This window comes from Maylandia zebra, linkage group LG22 (genome assembly GCF_041146795.1).
Source record: "Maylandia zebra isolate NMK-2024a linkage group LG22, Mzebra_GT3a, whole genome shotgun sequence".
Taxonomy (NCBI): Eukaryota; Metazoa; Chordata; class Actinopteri; order Cichliformes; family Cichlidae; genus Maylandia; species Maylandia zebra.
Window position 1 is genome coordinate 35,974,917 of NC_135187.1, and position 21,979 is coordinate 35,996,895.

The 21,979-nt window shown below is 42.5% G+C and overlaps 2 protein-coding genes across 5 annotated transcripts; both read right to left on the minus strand.

Annotated features, from left to right (window-relative positions):
- On the minus strand, window positions 1-7,608 carry ilf2 (interleukin enhancer binding factor 2). The gene is made up of 15 exons (XM_004560987.4): window positions 7,450-7,608; window positions 6,963-7,022; window positions 6,606-6,648; window positions 6,363-6,467; window positions 6,195-6,272; window positions 4,214-4,316; window positions 3,438-3,503; window positions 3,074-3,190; window positions 2,876-2,954; window positions 2,695-2,782; window positions 2,508-2,569; window positions 2,315-2,429; window positions 2,065-2,155; window positions 334-492; window positions 1-185 (listed from the first exon to the last, which is right to left on the minus strand). The coding sequence occupies exons 1-14, from the start codon at window positions 7,452-7,454 to the stop codon at window positions 341-343; spliced, it is 1,164 nt and encodes a 387-aa protein (XP_004561044.1). The 5' UTR covers window positions 7,455-7,608; the 3' UTR covers window positions 1-185; window positions 334-340.
- A 1,983-nt stretch (window positions 7,609-9,591) lies between these two features.
- On the minus strand, window positions 9,592-19,792 carry si:dkey-81h8.1 (uncharacterized). 4 transcript variants are annotated; one of them, XM_023153090.3, is made up of 9 exons: window positions 19,336-19,792; window positions 18,204-18,303; window positions 17,913-18,026; window positions 17,755-17,811; window positions 16,203-16,340; window positions 12,169-12,216; window positions 11,866-11,979; window positions 11,157-11,264; window positions 9,592-10,742 (listed from the first exon to the last, which is right to left on the minus strand). In XM_023153090.3, exons 2-9 carry the CDS (start codon window positions 18,297-18,299, stop codon window positions 10,638-10,640), a joined length of 780 nt encoding a protein of 259 aa, XP_023008858.1. In that variant the 5' UTR covers window positions 18,300-18,303; window positions 19,336-19,792; the 3' UTR covers window positions 9,592-10,637. The 4 variants fall into 4 exon arrangements, with proteins under 4 accessions (XP_023008858.1, XP_004561045.1, XP_004561046.1 ...); XM_004560988.5 differs by having other exon boundaries at window positions 18,204-18,306; window positions 19,336-19,791; XM_004560989.5 differs by having other exon boundaries at window positions 9,592-10,739; window positions 18,204-18,306; window positions 19,336-19,787.
- Between the last annotated feature and the right edge of the window lie 2,187 nt (window positions 19,793-21,979).

Below are 21,979 nucleotides of genomic sequence, written 5' to 3' on the forward strand. Positions count from 1 at the left end.
AAAACTAGAAATAAGTTTATGTCAACTGTTACAAAAAGGAAGTACAAACAAAACCAACATTACCATTTATATATAAAAAAGAAAAAGAAATCAGGGACACGAGGGGACCAGTGACTGTCGTACGAACTCTGCTGCTGGTCTTTCAGAGTGGTCAGGCTGAAGGGACGATAAATTACCCACGTTCACTGTGGAAGAAAACAGAGCGAGGTCGTGTTTGTCAGAACGAACACAGCGATGAACATTTTAGCCATATGATGAGAAGACTCAGCTCTTTAAGATACATGCAACTGAGCATTCATCCTGCAATGCGGTGGATGTTGGTGATGCTCGAACCTCTTCGTCACTCCTGTGTCTCCATGCTCTCGTCCTCTCCGTCCCCTCCTTCCTCCAAAGCTTCATCTTCCTCCTCCTTCCTCTCCGGAGGTTTCTCGTAGGCTTTCTCTGAGGGAGTCACGATCACGCCGTCCCATGTCGACATCTCTGTTGCTAGGTCTGCAGAAACACAATATTATTTTACAGCGGGTACAATTGATCAATCACAGCTCAGCATGAGATGCTGCTGTTCAGCCCGAGTAGATCCTGAGTGATTTTCTGAAAACTTGACCTCTGACCCTGACCTTACGGTTGAGGTCACTGAAATTCAAACATAGCAAGAGTTTCAGCGGCTGTTCCTACGGTGGAAATTTTGCCTTGTCCTCGAGTCATCATATTGTTGTCCACAGCGCCCAGTCTTCCCTGAGCAGCCTTTCACAGTGTAGATGTGTAAGAAAAACAAACGTTACACTCTTTGAGTCCCGTGTCAGTGTGTACACAGTGACTGCACCCAGTCACGAGGGTAAAAATGCTCATTCTAAACTGGGATTGTTCCAGAACACTTCTCTTTGCCTGGCTCCTTCACCTTTCATGCTGAAATGCACACTTATTAAAATAAACCTGCGTTCGTTTTAAATTAGATTCAATAAACTACCAGGCACACCGGTCACTGTTTCATTGTGTGTTTCTGGGCTGGTCTGTGTTACATTCTGTCAGGCTCTGTAGCAAACACGCGTTTCATCACAGTGGCTTTGTAGGAAACATGCAGTTAGATTACATACATTTATGAGCAACTGCAAAGTCCAAGATCAATTCAAACAACTGTATAAGATGAGCTCATTCAGCCTCAGCGTCACCGCTTTGTCAAACTGTGCCTGACAGGAAATAATCCAGAAACCACCGAGGCTCAGATTTTGAGAACATTACAGTTTAGCATCTTTTTCAACTGAAAATATTTGGCTTAAAGTTCAACTTTGTCAATATCTGTTTAATCCAATAAGATATTCTAGTTTGTATGAAGTACACAGTCACTAAAACCTGTTACCACAGAGTCAGCTATCAGACTGGTTAAAAAGGGGCAAGCTGACAATTACATGCAGTCTTTTTCTGATAAGATGAATTAACTGTGATAAACCTTCATGATGTATCGTCTACATCACCAGAACCAACACATTTAAATCAGCCCTGCCAGTTATACCAACTGCAGACAGAATGATGCTCGCAGCTTGGTGACGGCTGCCATGTTGCAGCTTGCTGAGGGACGTTTAACCAAACATTAGTGGAGGCATGTGTACATCTGTGAGCCTGTGTGTATAATTCTGACCCTTTATGGGCTTTCCAAAATAATCCAAACAGAAAATCCCAAATACATTGTTGTGTAACTAAAGATGGATGCTGTGCAGCACCGGTCCAGCCTAGAAAAAGAGTCTTTAAAAGCCCAAACTTACAGTGACGTCCATTATGAGTGCATTCTGTCCATAATATTACATAAACACGCAGTTATAAATATGGACACTGACGTTATTTAGAATGTTTATCAAATATGAATACGGTCTATTTACACAGGTGTTCACAGATGTTAGATGAAGGTGACTCCATGTCCTGACACACGATGTGTGCATTTGCAGTGTGTCCTAGAGACAGCTCAGCTGTAACGTGTGCAATTTAAACTGAGAAATCAGGTGTTTGTTCATTTAGCCCATAAACTATAGACTACATGTTAAGGTACAGAGAACAATGATGTTATCTTACAGCTGGCATCGCCCTCCAGACCGAGGATCTTCCTGTAGCCTCCGTGAGACAGCACCCTCACCAGAGTCTGAGCGGTGAAGCACACCATGTCCTGCACAAACACACCTGCAGTCACATCCTCGCTCAGAGCTGAATATTCTGTATTGTGTTGAGTGCGACATAAACATGTTTCCAGTTCCACAGACAGGATTAAGCTTGGCACAAATAAGAAACGTGACCTGCAGGAATAAAAAGCACTGAGCAGATCTACCTGCTGTTCTAGAGTCATGACCGTGTGCACTCTGAAGTTTCCACTTTCACAGGGGTCAGTGATGCCCACAGAGCCAGGCAGAAAGAGACCAGCAGCCAGCATCTGCAGGCAGCGCCTTCAAGAACAACAACAGAAACATTTCTTCCACAGCGACTACAAAACAGAGTGCAATCTGAGCAGAGTGACGACTGACCTGTAGGCCACGTTCAGAGACAGAGGCTGCCTGGAGGGGTTGTTCATCACTGCAGAGTGGCCCTAGAGAGGGAATACTCACTGCTTTATGGAACAAACCAACGTTTAACGTCCTTCCAATAAATAAGGACGTCAGCGTTGTGGACGTGGATTATTTATTCACTCAGGACATCATTTATGGAACTTACCAGCAGATCGAGGATCCAGGGCGTCAGGGGTTCGAATCCAGGGAAACGCAGCCTCAAGTCTTTCAGCAGGCGGATCAATACTTTGACTCTAAAGATCAGACGTGAAACAAACCAAGCTCCAGTGAGCTTATTTGTATTGTTACTGTGAAAGCAGACCAGGTAAAATACGACTTTTCCTCACGTTGACTGAGAGGCGTTCTCCTCAAACCAGCGAGCGTGACGGATGGCAGCGAGGGCACTCTGCAGCACCTTGATGTCCACTGAGGAGACAAGAAACAAAAGACATTCCTTTTTTTTAAACAACCACAGTGCTACACGTTTGTACCAAGACTGGCCCACTGTGCACATTTGTGTCTCCAGACCAGATCAAAAGTCTCACAGTGCAGCTCGGGGTCCAGTTTGCGCAGGTTAGGAGGGACCGTGGTGATGAGGATCTTCACTGTAGCATCAGCTGAACTGATCTCGAAGCCAGTCTCATTGGTCAACATGGACAGCACTGAGAGGAGGAGTCAAACACTGTGTCAGGCACGTTTTACAGCTGCAAGGCTGAGAAGCACTTGGTTATAAGCTCTGGTCAGTGTCACAGCCAACAAGTCAAATGACTAAACCAAATGTTTTTATCCTGAAAAAGAAACATTTACTAAATCGAATTTGAATGAAAACTCTGAACATTTAGGACATGACACGGTCAGAGCAGGACTCGCCCACAAACGCAGCTATTCAAACACCACACGTCTGTTTACCTTCAGTAGGGTCTTGTGTGCGAAGCGTCTCCACTACTTTGTTACCGAGGGCAGCCACAGCCTCCACTGTAAAGAACAATGACCCTCAGAGCGCGACACAAAGGGGGCAAGAACAACCCACACAACAGCAAACAGTGCCAACAGGGTTTATATGAAATAGCGACCGATACAAAGGTTTTAGAAGCCCCGCCTTTCAGGTTGTCTCTATGAGCAACATCACACTGATGGATGGCTCAGAAAGTAACACCTGCTCAAACTGAGGACGGTCACATACATCTGGTTACAGCCCAAACTACATGTGGCTCAAAACCAAGACTGAAACCTGGTGCATTTGTTTTTATGGATTTAAAATAAACAGATGAGACTTTATCACCATAGATTCTTTAATAACGGCAAACAAGTTGCCAAATTATCCAAGTGACAAGAAGCAGCACAACGTAGAGCATTAAAAAGGCTTAGAAGTGATGTCTGTGAAGGTTCTCAGTCATCCAGCTCATCGCAGTTTAAGGAGCTTGGAAAGAAAAGCGTCTGGACTTCTTCAGGTTCTGAAGCTTCTTCAGTTCTAAGAGAAATTGGTGGAGAGTCCCAGGTTTGAAACCCTACTGGGGGATCTGGGACTTTCCACCAATTTCTCTTAGAACTGAAGAAGCTTCTCAGATGAAACGTCTTCAAGAAACCTAAAGAAGTCCAAATGCTTTTCTTTCCGAGCTCCCAGGCTGGTGTGTGCCTGAGCAGCAACTTCTCTTTGGACAGTAACTGTGCCATAAATTACTCACATGTAGGGAGAATCTTGAGGATTACAACCAGGTCAGCAACATTATGTCCGGTCGTCATGGTGCCCTTCTTGTAGGAACCCACCTGACGCACCTCTTCAATTTGCTGCAAGTCGACACGTACAAGATTACTGACACGAAAGCCATTATTATTATTATTATTATTATTAATTAGCTTATAATATAAATATGAAATCTGTCTAGAGCTGGGCGATAAGATTTTTTCATATCACGATATGTTTTTTTCATTTCAGGCGATAACGATATCTATCACGATATCAGCCAAATAACTATATTTGTAAGATTTAAATGTGCCGTTGCTCACAAGTAAAATGTGAAATAATCAGCAGCTTGTTTTTATTTAAATATTTATTTCCCATAATAAGTTCAACAGGGTAGATGTACTTAAGGAACATGAGACTTTTTCAGATAAATAAAGGCAAATATTGCAAACTATACAAAAGGCAGCCGCTAAAGCGTTTAAGTTTCAAAATAGAACAAATGAAACAGACTAAACTGTCAATTCCACTTAGAAACAAAATATTAATTCTAAAAATAAATCTTAGTTTGTTTTACAGAAGAACAGACAAAACTGACTAACTTTTGTCAATATCAAATAAACTGAGAACTAAAAGGAAATTCTCAATCTCTCCTTGTTGTATAGCTGAGCTTTTCAAACAGTTTTAACAGTTACTTTAGTCTGACAAAAGCCGAATGACGAATTAGCGCTTCCAGTCAGAGACTGAGGCTACGTCCACACGTACACGGGTATTTTTGAAAACGGAGATTTTCCGTTTTCGTTTTAAAAAATAATCCCGTCCACACATAAAGGCAGAAATGAAGGAAAACGCTGCTATGAACATGCCAAAGCAGCAGGTGGCGCTAGATTCCTAACCGTGCAGAAATGTTGGCCAATCAGAAGTCTAGAAGCCTCGGTGGGAAAAAGTAAACAAAGCTGGGGCATAGAAGCAGAACCGAGTCGTATGTGTGGAGGGACAGTAACTGTGTGTATATGTAAGCATTTAAACACTGCAGAGAGTAGAATTAACAGTATTGTAGAAATTCATTTCACCGAAACAATAACGTGGCGCACAGTGTGACGTCAAAAAATGCGCACACCTTTGACGCTGCGTTTTCTCCGTTTTTCTCGTCCACACATAAATGCAAAAACTGCGTTTTCAAAAATATCCACCCTGGTCGGAGTTTTTAAAAATCTCCATTTTCAGTGACCAAAAACGCCGTTTACGTGTGGACGAAAGGTGCAAACGCATAGAAAAATCTGTGTTTTCAAAAATACCCGGGTACGTGTGGACGTAGCGCATGCACCAGTTTATTGTATTTCCAGACTTGCTTTCGGCACAATTTACAGTGCAGCTACTCTGTTTTTTTGTCAGACTTGAAATAGCCGAAATACCTTCACACTACGGAACTTCTATGGCTCTTCCGTTCGACAATCTCTCCGGCATTGGAACCATCATCTGTTTTCTCTTCGGTCACGCTCGGTTGATTTTTCTAGTCGGCACACTCATTTCCTCCATTACCCGCTGGCTGCTTCCCAAACAAATACACATGTGCGGATTGGCACTTGTGCTGTACGTAACAAGTCACGTGACGTGACGCTGCGGCTGTGATTGGTTCGGCTCTGCGCTACTTAATTTGGATTGGCTGTTCTTTTTTTTTTTTTTTTTTTTATTAAGAGGACAAGAGCGGCGAGGTCTATCGCAATAGTTAAATTTTTCTATCGAGAAAAAGTTATATCGCGATACATATCGTTATCGTTCTATCGCCCAGCTCTAAATCTGTCCAATGGAAATGAAGCTGTATAGTGCACAGAGCACTGTTACTGCATTCAAGTGATTCAGTGTTGTTTCTAAACAGTCTTGATGTTTCAGCTCTGAGAGAACAGCTGACACACACCAGCGACACAAGCAGCGCGTGGACTTCACTGAAGCCATTACGACTCAATCGCTCATGTTCGACTCACCACTTCAAAGTTGCCAGGTGCAACAATCAGGTTGTCGATCACATTGTTGATCTTTGTGACCAGGGACAGGATGGAAGACTGACGGACAACGAACAAGGTTTGTGTAAGTGAACTTAAACAGCAGGTCAGGTGCACAGCTACTGGGTGAGTGCAGGCTCACGGACTGACCTGCTCCGCAGGGGTGGGGCTCAGGTCCTGGTTCCTTTTCAGCAGACACTCACTGAAAGCCGTCTCATCAGGTGCAGGCTTCACTCTGGGGAAGGCCATCTCACACTTGTGACAAACAACAGTCTGCTTGAGTACTTGCCTTTAGAACCACTCTATACTATTATTATACACTGACTGCTGGCTGACGTCTTGCTGCTTTGTAATTTGCTGAAGTGTCTAATTCCCACCACCACACATACTTACCACATAAAAGTCGAATGGGATGTGTGGGACAAATGGCCGGTACCTAAACAAAAATAACGTTTAGTTAACGTTTGGTTCAACAGCATTGCAGCTGCAGGGTCTGTATCTCTGGCTACACAGCAGTGTTAGCGGTTTTCATTCCAGTTCCCGGGGTTGGCAGTTAAAGCACAACATTCAAGATTTCATAGTTCTGTTGTCTGAGAACAGGAACAGAAAAATGAAGCGTAGAGATTTCAGCATTTACATTCTGACACATTGGTCTGTGTAGTGCAATAAGCAGAGGGACAGGAGCACCGTACAGCGTGTGTGATGATGGTGCTGTTGGAGCAGCAGCATGCGGGACTGCAGAGAACTCACCCCTGGACCAGTCCCCCGCGGGCCCCGAAGCGGCCGCCTCGGCCTCTGCCGCGGTCTCCTCTGGACACAAACACAACACAGCTGACGTTAGCGCGTGCACGAGCCACGTTTGGCGACTGAGCCAACATGTAACGATGCTGTGATGTAATGACTTAATGTAGAGACTAATGCACCACATCAGCGCTGCTTCACTGAGCGTCCCAGCAGGGTAGCTATTAGCCACAGATGCTAACATATGTGCACTACTGTAGCCTTCCCTACACCGAGAGAGCTCCTGCAACACTCCTCGGACTTTTGAATTCATTGAAAGAAAAAAGGAAACAGCGAGCTTTCAGACAATACACGCCACTGGCTTTAAATGACGAAGCCACTAACTGGCTGTGTCAGGCACTCAGAGCTAGCTTGTAGCACAGGTACGAGGTAAGAACTCAAAGACTTGATAGTACTCGACTTAAAACACATTGGCCAACGCGCTACACTCGGATACCTCATTGCGTACGACGTTTTGATTATTGTACGTGGAAAATCTCAGAGAATTGTTGAACGTCCCTCTGTGGACCGGCTCCTCGCTGCTGCCTGTTAGTCGTCGGCTTCTTCTGTTAAATGGGCGGCACACTAAGCTCAACACTGCCCTCCACAGGACATCTTTAGAATCACACTGCGGCTGGGATTCTAACAATGTAGACCACAGGTGTCGAACTCCAGGCCTCGAGGGCCGGTGTCCTGCAGGCTTTAGATGTTTAGAGGTTTGACTCCTTATGAAGGAGCGTCCAATATGCTTACAGCCTCTACACCCTGAGGTTTGCTTTGCTTGCTTTGTGATCTGTTGTCTTGCTGTTCTGTGTAATGTCATGTACTGTTTTGCTGTTCATATGACTCTGTTTAATAAACTGTTTCCAGAATAATCTTTTCTAGAGGATCTTTTTTGATTTTAATGGGATCTAAAACGCAGGATCTGCACATCATTGGCTGGATAAGGTTTTCATGTTGGCTTCAAAATTTGCAACCCAACAAGTGCACCATCACCTACACCACTGCCGGGGAATCTTATGCTTTCCTCCAGCGCACAGCAGAATAAAACCACCAGTTCATTGACTGGATGAGGTCCCTAGCCCAACAGTATGTGGAAGGCAAGAAAGTCTGGGTCCTCCAAGGACAGTCCTCTCAAATGCATGTCAAAGAAACTGGACCCACATTACTCGGGACCGCTTTTCATTGAAGAAATCATTAACTCTGTGGCTGTGTGCCCCAAATTGCCGACCTCCATGAGAATACATTCCATGTATATCAGTTGAAGCCAGTATCTTCCAGCCAGTTGTGACTCCAGTCTACATGTCAAATATCTTTGGGCAAAACACTAACCCCACGTTCTCTGACACATCCACTGGAGTATGAATGTGTGTGAATGTTATATAAACAGCACTTATGTATCCATATAGAAAAATGTACACGTATGAGTTGGTGTGAATGAGGCAAATTAAAAGCACTTTGATAGCTCAGAGTTGAAAGTGCTAAATAATAACCAGTCCATCTGATGTTCCTTAGTGAGCTGTGCAGTTGTCATGGAACTGAAGATGTTCAAATATTCGTTCCTTTTAGCCTTTGAAAATCTGTTGTGACTTAGTCATATGATTTTTTTATTAATAATTTATGTCTTTCTGTAATTTATGCAGAAATTGCTCATGCTTGCAGCTTTCTAAAGTGACATATCAAATATTACTTTCATATGTAAAGTTATTACATGAAAAGGTGAGATGGAGTATGAATTACAAACTCTGTGTAAGCAGTAATCTAATCAAAATGAAGCTAACACCTGTGAGACTTCATCAGAGGTGCAAATATTACAGTTGATGCTATCGTGCCAAAATAACTCAACACAGAAAAATGCCTAAATGTGTTTTGTATTTTATAGCATCTCACACCTTTGAACCTGTGCAAAGACTGATGCTGCTCAAGTGAAACGTCTCTGCTCTGAGGCATTGTGGGAAATGGAGTTATTCAGTTAGTGCGATTTAATTGCGTTTAATTACGTTTTGGAAGCGAGACAGCAAAGGTAAGACAGAATTCATGCTAATGTTTGAAGAGTGGCGGAGCCAGGAAGGTGTCAGTGAGGGGCCAGGACGGAGCTGTAATCATTTCAGGTTGGCAGACATGTTTCAAATAAAATACACGGCTATCTCAGCACCGAAACCACAGACCTGTACAATGTTTGAATGCAGGTAGTGGTGGAGAAGATAAAATAATATTTGGTATAGCAAACTTTTTTTTTCCATATTTGTGCGGATAAAGTAACAAAGAAGCTTATGCTGTACTAATGTGGCCCCGTTCACAGATTATTCTGTGTAATACTGCTAAATTATTACTGAATTATTACTTGAATCTTTACTGAAGTGCTGAGTTAAATGTCACTTTTTAGTTAATTTTTTAATTATATTCCACATATTAATGCAATAAATTTAATGTTGGCCATATTGTTGTTACATTATGTCACAAGAGTATGATGGACACTAGTCTCATAAACTACATGAGCTAATTTGAACTTTTTTCACTGTCTAGCTTGTTTTTCACCATAAGCAACATTCAGCTCTCCACACAAACATGAATTTAATTACACATAATCACACAAAGATAAAACAAAGCTTGACTTTATTTAGCAGAATCGTGGCCTTATGTGTGCATGCTGAGAAAGATTTACAATGATCTCAAAATTACATAGAAAAAAAGACAAAGCTGTGGTTAATATTGCATTAATATACAACCTGCAGACTCGACAGAACAACCCCGCGAAACAAAAATATTAGTAACAATTCAACATTTCAAGCTAATCTTTAGTGACTGGTGAGAGCGATTTATCTGTGCAGCAGTAATTTTATTTTCAGTGAGATTAAAACTTTCATACATTCATTTACAGTTAATTCTATATTATAGTGTTTTGAACAGAGGACTAAGAAGCCACACATGAAAGCAGTGTCAGGTAGATTTGATCTGCTAAGCTAACTGTGGAGATACACGTATCTGTTCTGTGCATTTAACGAGTTCAACTGCTCGGGTTTTATGAAAACCTCATCTTATTCCCTAATTTGCCAAAAACAATGAACAATTATGAGACTGTTATATTTTTGGAGATATTTCTCTCTTTGAGTTCTCATTGGAGAACATTTCAGTGCACAAGTAAGTCAGAGGCTTACACGCCAGCAGCTGATGAGAGAAACCCTGAGTTACAAGCAGGAGTGCTGGGGCAGGCGAACAGTGTGACAGAGGGGGCTAAAGCCGCTGCTTTTATAATGTTGACCAATTCTGTTCTTTATATTTCACAACTTCATTAATTTACTAAGTCATGTAAAGTTTTGATATTGACAGAAGTATAAATGGCATACTACGGCGCAGTAATGCTGTGTAAATGATGAATGAACCACTTGTTAATACCTTAATAAGGCTTAATAGTGTGACATTATTATAAAGTGCTACCATGTCAACGTTCGTAATAAAACTGTTCCATCATAGTTTACTGTAGGGACAGCAGCACTAACACTGATGCTGTGATCACAACATGCCAGAAACTTGTTAAACATTCACATTTATTTTCCAACATAACATACAGAATATGCTTCCCTGCTGACACTCAGCCGTCTCTTGTGACTGACATGACACCACTGTGAGCTCTGTGCGCTGAGCTCAGGGTTCTGCGGTTTCTATTGGCTCCACCTGGGGCTCAGTGGGTGGGGTGGAGATGTCCTCTACCTGCTCTGAGTCAGGTTCTGTCACAACTACAGCCACCTGCTGACACGAAGAGAGCAGTCCGGTGTCAGTGTATGTATCAGCATACTGTAGGTAATAGTAGAGGGTTAAAGGGCACGAGGTGAAAACCCTCGGGGTTCAAATCTGATGTGACGATCATAAATCAGATTCTTATTCCAGATCAGTAAAGGCACCGACAGCAGGCTGTAAACAAATCACACTTTTCTACTCTGAGCACTCAAAGTGTGTTTCATGCATGTGCATATATAAGTATATATATATATATGCACATGCAAGTTCATACAGCACCTTTAACCTATGCACAGATTACATTCATGCATACACTCACACACCGATTATGCATCGAAATCTGGAAGTCATTCTTAATGCTCTCACCAGAAGCAGGATCATTCAGTCACAGGTGCCACCTTGTATTACACGCAGGTGTTGTGTTACCTGAGTTGGCTCAGCAGCAGCTCGAGCAGACTGAACGGCCTGAACAGTCTCCACAGCTGGGACAGGTGGGGGGCGAGTTTGCGGATAGACGGGTCCCTCACTGGGAGTCTGTGCGACACATTCACACATTTACGTAGATTTGACATGTTGCTCTTTGAACAGGCCAACTTTAAACAGCTCCGTGGAATCTGATGTTTCATCCTGTTTCTAAAGTCAACCAGATGTTACCACAAAGATTTCTCTGCGGTTTCACCTGCTGCAGCACACGCATACATCTCTGTTGTGATGCTGTGGCATGCACGAGTCTTCATTTCATCAGAGTCAAACCACAACAATGACATGATGCTAAATTTATTCACAGATTTAAGGAGAAAACCAGGTGAGTTATCGAACTAAAGGCAAATGCTCTAACATGAATGCATATTTATCAGCTCTGTAACTTTTTAGTGGGTGCATTCTTGTTCAGTTAGGTTTTAATGCAGGGGTGGGGACCTCCGGGCCTCGGGGGCCGGTGTCCTGCAGGTTTAGATCTCACCCTGGGTCAAAACACCTGAATCAAAGGATTAGTTCATTAGCAGGCCTCTGGAGAACTTCAGGACATGTTGAGGAGGTGATTTAGTCGTTTAAACCAGCTGTGATGGATCGAGGACACATCTAAAGCCTTGAAGCCTGGAGGTCCCCACTCCTGCTTTAAGGTATCAAGGCTTACCTGGCTGCCACCAGCAGCTAGGACGCTGAGTCCAAACAGCATGGCAGTGATGCAGATTAGCAGCTCAAGCACCAGGAATATAACCAGTGTTCCCAGAATCCCATCAATCAATAGCTAGAGAAACATGAGAGAGACGTGTGTGAACATATATGATCAGAAAACCATGTTTGTTTCAGTGACAGTGATTGTTCTCACAAAAACAACAAATCTTTTGTCTGACCCAAATATATGTCTATCTTCTACATGCACACTTCAAAGACACGACTTCCAAAATATTAGTTATAACAACAGTCTGTCACTTACTTTACACTTTTGCTCGATCAGCCCGGTGCATTTCCTGAAACAATGTTGCTGCAGTGGACAGTAAAGACAAAGAAACATAGTCTCCTTTTTAAAAATGTGCAGGGTCAACTATGAAGTTATGTGATTCTATTAAAGGAAAACTACATTTATACCCTGCTGACAGCTCTGTGCATGCTGCATTACATGCATCATCCGTGTACGTGGCCATGTGACAGTTTTATGTGGTCAAAAATCGACCGTGTAAAAAAGTTGCACTCCCTGTTTTCTACAACACATTCAAAACATTGGAACCACATTCACAGACTGTATCTTTTAACTTGGCGACCCTCTTTGCCGTTCACAACTCAGCAACGTCGTGGTGCAGCTGATTTTGTGACGTGACTCTGCAACATGTAAATGTGTGATGTTTCTGTACTGTCTGTTTCTCAGAAAGAGAGAAATGTTGTTTACAAGACGTGAGTCCAGTTCTTGTTAATCAACAACTTAACATACGCTGCATTTCCCTGTTGTATTGTGTTTCTGATACCACCAGCACCACCCCAACATCCTCTCTGGCATCAAAGAGCCACTGTTGATATTTAACAAAGAGGTGCAGTATCAGCTTTAAGATGCACAGCACAGAAACAGGCAGGGCTTAAAGGGAAGATCAGATGTAGAGGCTGCGATCACCTGATAGTCACTACTTTTTGTGCAACTGAATTCAACAAGATATAAGCAGATGTTTCATGAGCTGTGTGGCTGATTTTCCGGACACTATAAAGTTAGTAGAAAAGGTCGAATTCAGTGAGTGAATCTAATCAGCATCAACCTTAAATATAAATTGATGTCGGCTACTGTTGTGTACATTGGTGTGAACGTCACCACAATCCTGCAAACTGAGCAGTTTATCCTGCAGCAAACTTGCAGTGGTGCGACCATGTTTCCATGCAAAGTTTGCATAGCACAAAATTAGCACATTTCATTTTGTTTTGCACAATCATAACCCCAGCAGCACATCATGATCTGATGCAAGAACTTTCAAATGAATTAGGACAGTAAGTGTCAAATGTCACTTTCTGATCGGTCCTTAAGTTTCCTGTTAATCTCTCCTGACGTCTTTCACCTTCTGTCAACATTAACAACGTTTTCTTTCTATGCCCAGGAAATAAACAACTGTACATTTGGTTAGCAGACATACTGCAACAACCTAACTACACTGTGTGTTGATGATGACCTCCCACTTAAACAACAAACAGCATTGTTTACGCCTGCTGCTGGATAAATCTAACACTAGAAAGTGCAGATCACGACTTTATATCTGCGCTGTGGCTGGGAGCAGATATAAAGTGGTGGCTGTAGCTCAGGAGGAAGCGCCGGTCATCTACTGATCGCAAGGTCGTGGTTCAGTCCCTGGCTCCTCCTAGTCTGAATGCCAATCTTGGGCAAGATATCAGCCCCACGTTGCTCTCCGATGCATCATCAGAGTATGAATAGTAGATAGCAAAGACACAAAGCATAGAAACAGTGATTGTTGCATTGTACGCTTTGAATAAAGCGCAGTTCATTTACTGTGAACACGTGACAGGGAGGTGAAGAACAAGAGGATGTGTTGATGGTGGAAGCGAGCGAATGTCTTTATGTTATTATTACTGAGCTGTCACCAAATACTAAGTCCTCTGACAGTGATATATATTAATGTGCCTTTCAGATTTAATTGGTCATCAAGTGAAGGTCCCAGAACAACATTCTGGATCATTCCGGCACACCTTAACCCCTAAACATAGATTTGTTTTGGCAGCTGGCCTTATTTCACATGCATTTATTGAGGTTTTGCACTAACCGGGCGACCGTGGCTCAGGGGGTTGGGAATCGCATCTGTAACCGGAAGGTCGCCGGTTCGATCCCTGGGCTCTCTGTCCTGGTTGTTGTGTCCTTGGGCAAGACACTTTACCCTACTTGCCTACTGGTGTTGGCCAGAGGGGCCGATGGCGCGATATGGCAGCCTTGCTTCTGTCAGTCTGCCCCAGGGCAGCTGTGGCTACAACTGTAGCTGCCTCCACCAGTGTGTGAATGTGAGAGTGACTGAATAGTGGTATTGTAAAGCGCTTTGGGTGCCTTGAAAAGCGCTGTATAAATCCATTATTATTATTAACTCACGTGCCATTTTGGATGACAATTATGGTGACGATGCAGGATCAAATGTGGCAAGTGGATGCTAGAGATCGATGGCAGTCGCTGGGAAAATGGTTGCTAATAGTATGATGAAAGATTTCTAAGGTCGAAGGTCTCTAACACATGTACTGAAAGGGTACATGTAGCACTTTAAACACAAAATACAACGGGCAGAAGATTCATGCACAGGAATGTGTGATGAGCTGCTGCTGTAGTTTAATATAGGACATATTAAACTTAACAACATAAGAAAATCAGTCACTGTCATGAATCCCTTTTTTGAACATTAACATCCACCTGCACCCACCTCCTGCTTCATTATTTTTACAGGAATGCACATTGAATTTGGCGACTGTGCATTCAAAATTGTTTTAACCCTTTCACCGTGGTCACTACAGTTACAGCTGTTCAAAGGCTGTTTCCCTGTGTTTGTGTCAGTGTTGATGGTGTACTTGCACATTAACCACTACATTGGACACTGGTGTGTCACTCCACACCCTGCCACCCGCTGCTCGTTTAATGTGACTATAGATGTGCGACGCGTTTCATTGTAATTGTTGTTATTTAACCCTGTCATGCATGAATTATGACAACCTCGGTCAAGATTTTTCTGAAGTATTCTTATTCATCTTTTCATGCCTAGAGATGAATAAGAATACTTAAGAAAAGGGATTAAAGTTAATCAAGTTACCATCAGCCAATCAAGCTCTGTCACTAGCTTAAATCTACTGTAGCCTACTTGACAGCCGAATCTAGTTCAAGTGAAGTTTGAATTTTTGACCATTTCTACTGAAGCAGGTTTGTGAGGTCTGGCCTGGCTTGCAGTCTCCGCTCTTGCACCACTGCATCGCATGCTTTGCGTTGCTCTTTGGGTTGTAAGGGGGGATGCGGCTGCTTGGCCGTGGAAACCTGTTCCATGAAGCTCTCTACGCACTCTTCGTGAGCTAATCTGAAACTACATGAAGTTTGGAGGTCTGCAGCAGCTGACTCTCCAAAAAGTCGCTTCCCAATCGCTTCCACTTTGTTATAATACAATAAATAGTTGACAATGAGGAAATTTCATGAGTGGACGTCTTACACAGGTGGCATCCTATCACAATGTCTGTAGAAGCAGTCTGCATGCATAGCTGTTTAACTGTCTACAGCTGTGGAACATCTGGATTCAGTTCATTACGTTTGGCATTACAGTGCATGTCTGTGCAGCTTTTCAGGTCAGGGTTGTCTTAACAGCTTGGAAAAAGAAGGCTCAGTGTTGTGTTTTGTTCTACCACCAGCAGGAGTATCTTGAAATTTTGGGAGCCCCCCCACAGCACTATGAAGCCCCAGTCATCCAGGCCCACAGACTGGTCAGTGACCCTCTGGCAACCACCGGATATCCCAACAAAAGCAGTTGCTCTAGCAGGCTGTTCTCAATCAATGCTCAAGACGTCACATGAAAAACACTTAAAATGACAAAAAGAGGAACTGCCAGGATAACGGCTGCTGACATGACTGTAAACGTACTTACTGTATCTTTTTTCTAGCTGGACTTTCTTTGATAAATATCTTTACAGCATGTCCTGCAAACATTGTTTCAGTCTTGCACCAGGCAAGACAAATTTATCCCAAAAACGTCAAATCCCAGCATCTTAGCCCCAAACCTTTGCTGGTGATGTTTTTAGGCAGTTTCTATTTGACAAACTGCAAGTACATCTGAATGATATTATGTTAGATGTCCTGCAGATGCTGCTCCTAACCAAAGTGTAACACTGTGTGCTGCAGAGCCAGAGAGTGTCACACATTGTCATCAAAGACAGTTAATATTCGGCCTTAAAATATGAACACTCAATAAATCAATGTTTATGTGTTACTAGCTTCTCTCTGTTGTTATTTAAAGACAATACCACAGCATGTAGCTCCAGTTTACGGCAGTGTTCACAGTGGTAAGAGTCCTGGCGGTAGGGGAGGTGCTTGGACATTAGACCCAGGGCAGCGGTGGCAAACGCAGCACTGATGAGATGAAGCACCAGGACACATTTCACCTGCAAGCAGCAATCGTATTATTCAGACACAAACCACGCACAACCTGTAAGGCTAATGTGTTACTATGCTACGTCAAGTTGAATCACTTCTGAATGTGACTGTCCAAATGGGACGTACACTCCACCTTTAAAGTGTCCTCCTTAACAACACTGATAACATGTTCATGCACGTTTTCATGAGCCCTGACTTCAGTTTGACGTGAGGACTTTTATCCAGATGCCGGTCGCTTATTCTCCTTCGTTCGTCTTTTAGATGAAAACACTTATCTTACAATCCTTCGTATCTTGAAGATGCAGTTAAAACGTGCCTACATAGCAGGTGAACACTTTGTTCTCTTCTCATCCACAAAGTTAAAGCAGAGAAGAGTCAACTTTCAGTCAACAGTTCAATTGTTTCTGACAGTGTAAAGATCAGGGACACAGGTCTGCAAAAACCTGTTTTTTCTGCTGGGATATTTTTGGTGATGTTTTTCAGGGAGCTGAATCCAAAAATGACCTTCACTTCCCTCCACCATGTACAGCTTTTTTGGCAAAGCGTGAGGAGTTTACATGAAAAAAGCACAACAGTGATGAAAAAAATCAATATTTTATTACAACTATGAATAATTTTTCTTACAATTGAACAAAGAAAAAAAACTTTTCCTTCATGATATATTTATCGCTACATATTTACTCTTTTTGTCTGAGAAACTTCACACTTTTGCTTTCCATCCTCTGGTTCCCTCCTCACATTTTCCATTTGCATTTCTCGTGAGTCTCGCTCTTAGAAATATGAAATTAATAGAAGAAATCATTTTTGGATGTGTTTTTTTAATCAGTTTAAAAAGGGAAATTGTTTATTAAACTAAAAACACGAGTTTTGCAAGAAAACCTGATGAGATGGAATTTTGAAATTATTTTTCCTGGTTTCAATCTACATGAAACAGTCAGAAAGTCCTACGCAGCTCTTTGGTTGTAGACCTGTGCTATTGTAATTCTTAAACACCCGACATAAAACCTGGATTAAAGCTGAAAGTCTACACTGCTGGTAACTGGTTGAAATGATTTTTCTCATTATGGATGCATCTTGTCCTCATCCATACAAACAGAACCACTGCCTTTTGTTCTGCTGGTTCACAAACAAACCCAAGAGAAGTGGTTTGTTTGTAAAGTACTACATATCTACAGATTCTTCAGCTTGATATCATAAGTTCCCCCAAAACTAACTAAGAGATCCTAAATCAGCACATAAATAAATGGCAAAAATACACCGATTAGAAATAGATTTAAGGATAATAAATCAATTAGAAATTTAAAAAGCAGATCAGAAAAGAATTTATGCAATGCAAATATAGTTACATACAAGGAACCCTGAACAGCTGCTTTTGCTGACTTTGAATGCAGAAATGCATTTTCATGCATGGCACAGACTCACCCAGAAAAGAGTAGGTCTCCTCCCACTGTGGACCAGCACTGACCCAGACACAGTCACCTGGTGCATTACAGTGAAGTCAGACGCAGCTGATGAGTATAACATGATGACGTGACCTGACCAAATCTAAAAGTAGCTGCTGGAGCTTTCGCCACACTGACCTGTACGACAACGATGAGGAAAAGAGCCACATCTCCGGTAAAGTGGACTTCGTGAACCTGGAGCACAGACGCGCTCAGACAAAGGATCAAAATCCCGATAACAATCTGGATGGCCTGAGAAGAGTCGCCAGAAAAAGTCATCAGCACATCATGCAATACATTTGAAACTTCTTAATGAGGAAAAATGCACTGAATATGTCCCAAATATTGCTTTGAAAATACCCAAGTGTTATGTATAAACAGACATCTGTTCCTATGTACACGTCACAGACTTTGAATGGTTTTCTTTACCCCTAGAGTCTTGGGCTCCATCTTAAAGAGGGACTGTCGCTGTCCCTCAGAGAGCGTCCCTGCTGGAGGCAGCGGATTCTTTTCTTCATGAGCCATCCTGCTGCTGACGGGGAAACAACAGCTTTCAATATACAGCCCAGAACAGCAGGTAGAACAGACTGAGTCAAAGTAAAGAGACGCAAAAGAAAAATTGATCATATTTAAACAGCAGGACTGTGTCCATTCAGCACGTGGTGCTACTTTTTAAACTGCTGCTACAGCTGCAGGTGCATGCTGTCCCGTGTTAGGATCCAGCTGCAGGTGCATGCTGTCCCGTGTTAGGATCCAGCTGCAGGTGCATGCTGTCCCGTGTTGGGATCAGTGCACTTGGACGGGCTGCTGCACTGAGATGTTCTCGCCTCTGTCACTGTGGACTCCATGTTCTTTTTGTTTGCCTTGTATCCTGACCTCATGTCTGCTAGTTGGAGGTGTTGTGCATCCACCTACAGGCTGCTCACGGACACATGCAGGTCCTGCAAAGTACTGCAAAACTGAAACTCTCTGATTACTGTATTAGTAAATTTAGGGTACATCAAGAAATCATCAAGTCTTTACTGTTTCCACTATAAGATCAGTGAACCTGTCCCCTGTATAAAACTAAAATGTCTCCAGACTGTCTCTGTCAAGGTCACAGGCTCGACTTTTAGCAGTAATAACACTGATGGATCAGCAAAGGAGCGATGCAGCTACTGGCAGACTGCAAATCTGCGATTATCATAATGATTCATGTGCTGACTCATTTTCCAGATCGAGCCTTTAAATTATTGTATGAATGAGCTAGAATGTATGAATGCATGTGTAGCCTACAGAGACGCTGATGATGATGTTTCTGCAGTTAAAAATAAAGCAGAGCTGCGCAGGACCGCAGTCAGATCTGGCACCGCTGCACCACAACATGAGAATAACATCACACTGCCTAGTTTTTGGACATTCCCACACATCACAGTGTTTAACTCACACTGATGTACATATATCTATATATTTATGAAGACGAAGAAAAAAGAAAAGGGAAGAACAAACAAACAAAATGAGAAAAATAAAAAACCCGCAGTGTCCATAACCAAACACCGATGACTGCAGTGAACGATCTTACCTGAGCTGTGTCGCGTTTTTCCAGAAGATACTGAGCAGCTTTAGGAAAGCACCAAGCCTGCCGTGAGTGCGGATGCTCTGCAGACTGCAGCGGGGTGTGTTCGGGTGTATCCTGCCCCTGCAGGAGACTGATGCTGTGTCATGCGTTTCACATGCACGAATGCAGGCAGAGGAACCGTTAGCAGGCTGTCCCGTTACTGCACCTTTAATATGAACACCAGCGAACCTTCAAGAACCGTCTTTCCGTTCTTGACGTCTGCGCTCGGTCGTAAAAACAAATTTGAAGTTGTGCTGAAGTGTTAAAGACTTAATGTCGCCATCTACGAGATTTTGCCAGAGTAACGTCAGTGGCAGATGTAAGATATTAAAGTTAGCAACAAAAGTAACAGTAGATATAACCGGTTATTATTTTGTTTCGGATGTTATTACTGAAGCAAGAACCGGAAAGAACACACAGCTCATCTGAGATTTACCAAAAAACATCCCAAACAATTCTGAGAAAAATATTTTGTGATGCAGTGATGGGATTTCCGGCTCTTTTTAGAGAACATACTCTTTCGGCTCGACTCACTAAAAAGAGCCGGCTCTTTCGGCTCCCAAGCGGCACTTCAGGTTGTTTTGTTGCTTTAATTAATTTATTATCAACAACAATATAAAATAAGATTTAGTGCATGAATAAACTTCCTGAAAACTTTATCATCCACAACTGAAAATGGTTGGAAATTAAGTGCAGTCATTTTTGCCAACTCTTCATGACTTGAGTTCTGTCTTGCTGGGTCACAGACTTCTGCAAAAACCGTCTCATAGAGCTCTGGGTTGTTTAGGCGCTTGTGGTGGTGTACTGCATGATGCTGTAGGTGAAGCAGCAGCAGTTGCAGTAGACACACTGGCACCTTCATTAATAACCCACTCAACTGTGTTTTATCTTCCCATTGCACTGATGGGTGGACAGTTCTCAGGCTGCTGTGCAGGCTGTATGTGGAGCTGGCTCTGTATGATATCCTTTTCTTGCAGACTCTACACTCTGCCTTTGTATTGTTAATATAATTGAAATGGTTAAAGATTTTACTTCTTTTCTTGGTGTCACTTATTTTCTTTACTGTACCCTTCTAAAGTGTCGATGCTGTCTCTTGCTGGTGCTCCTGGCTGTCTCCTCCCTCCTGCTCTGTTCCTGTGCTGCTGTGACTGCCAACAGTGGCTCAACCAGTTATTAAGTTCAGGGGTCAATCACTTTTTTATACCAAGGCACGTGCAGCTTTTCCCGTTAATAAATGAAATAAATGAAATTTTAAAACTGCCTTTTGTACTTACCTGGGTTATAAGATAAGATAAGATAAGATAAGCTTTATTAGTCCCACACTTGGGAAATTTGTTTTGTCTGATAGTAAAATTTGTTTGCTGATTTAAAACTTCAAACAAAAAAAATCTACTTAGTGATTTCTTTGTTTCTTGTGTTTTTTTTTTCCAGGGTGGAAAGATTGTACAGCATACATTATTAATGACATTAAAAAACAGGAAATGTGTGCACAAGTTTGAATTGATTTTAGACTTTCTTTAATTCGAACAGGGTCCAAATTATGCATACAAACTCAAACATGTATATATACACTCACTTTTTTTAAAGGGTCGTGCTGAAGGGTCTACAGTGCCTTTTAACTTTACAAGGCCATTAACTTCTCGTTAATGATCGGAATTGCTTATAAGTGGTACTTTCTCTTTGCCAACATAAGAATTACTCGTGTGACAGCACTCTGACTGTCCAGTACTCAGAACAATGGGGACGTTCAAGGAACTGGAGAAGTGGAGGTCAGCCAATCAGAAGGCAGAAGACCAAGAGGTCATGCTGGACTGACAACCACAGGGAGCCATGGTAAGTTTCCTTCAAAGAGTCTTCCTCAGTACTTTCATACTTTTTTCTGTAACTGTAAATTAAAAACGACACATTCTCAAGTTTTATTCTACAAGTTCTCACATTCTACAACAAAGTCCAGCAACTGGGCTCTTCAGTTTCCAGATGTTTATAAGCTGCTGAAGAAGAGAAGATGACACACGTTACAATACAACTTTACTTATATAGCACATTTAAAACCGAAGGTACACCAAAGTGCTTACGTTGGTAAACATGGCTCTGTCTGGCATATTCCTGCCATTAAATTCAAAATAACTTTTCCACTCCTTAAGACATTTTAATCAAATCTCAGGATGTACCGAAATCCCCTGATCACATTATCTCAGTGGACAAACACATCAAGTTCACCATGGAGGATAGCCTGTGAAATTCCCGTCAGTAATGGGGGACATTTAAAGTCGACGTGTACCGTAAACCAGTGCATACGGATCAGGTTGCCATCCATTGGAGCACAAACTGGGTGTCATCAGGACGCTACAACACAGAGCGAACATCATCCCCACAGACACAGCAGCCAGGGAGGCAGAAGAACATCAAGAAGGCCCTGAGTAAATGTGGTTATCCCAGCTGGACTGAAAGCTCCAGCCGATCCAGGAGAGAAGGACAACCGCTGCCTAAGAGAAAACCCGTAGTGATGCCTTATATATGTCAGGAGAATCAGAACAGCTGAGACGCATCTGTGGCTTTCAAACAACCAAACTGGTCCACCCCAAGCACGGGGTCCCCAGCACACTCA

Bases quoted from the DNA above. Each gene is read 5' to 3' on its own strand.
- ilf2 (XM_004560987.4), bottom strand. The intron at 3,504-4,213 runs GTGAGTAATTTA...TGTTCTTTACAG, and splicing joins CCTCAAGATTCTCCCTACAT to TGGAGGCTGTGGCTGCCCTC. The intron at 2,430-2,507 runs GTCAGTCGTCAC...TTGTTCTTGAAG, and splicing joins TCTCTGAACGTGGCCTACAG to GCGCTGCCTGCAGATGCTGG.
- si:dkey-81h8.1 (XM_023153090.3), bottom strand. From the start codon at position 18,299: ATGGCTCATGAAGAAAAGAATCCGCTGCCTCCAGCAGGGACGCTCTCT. The intron at 17,812-17,912 runs GTCAGTGTGGCG...GTAATGCACCAG, and splicing joins TCCTCATCGTTGTCGTACAG to GTGACTGTGTCTGGGTCAGT. The intron at 11,980-12,168 runs GTAAGTGACAGA...ATGTTTCTCTAG, and splicing joins TGATCGAGCAAAAGTGTAAA to CTATTGATTGATGGGATTCT.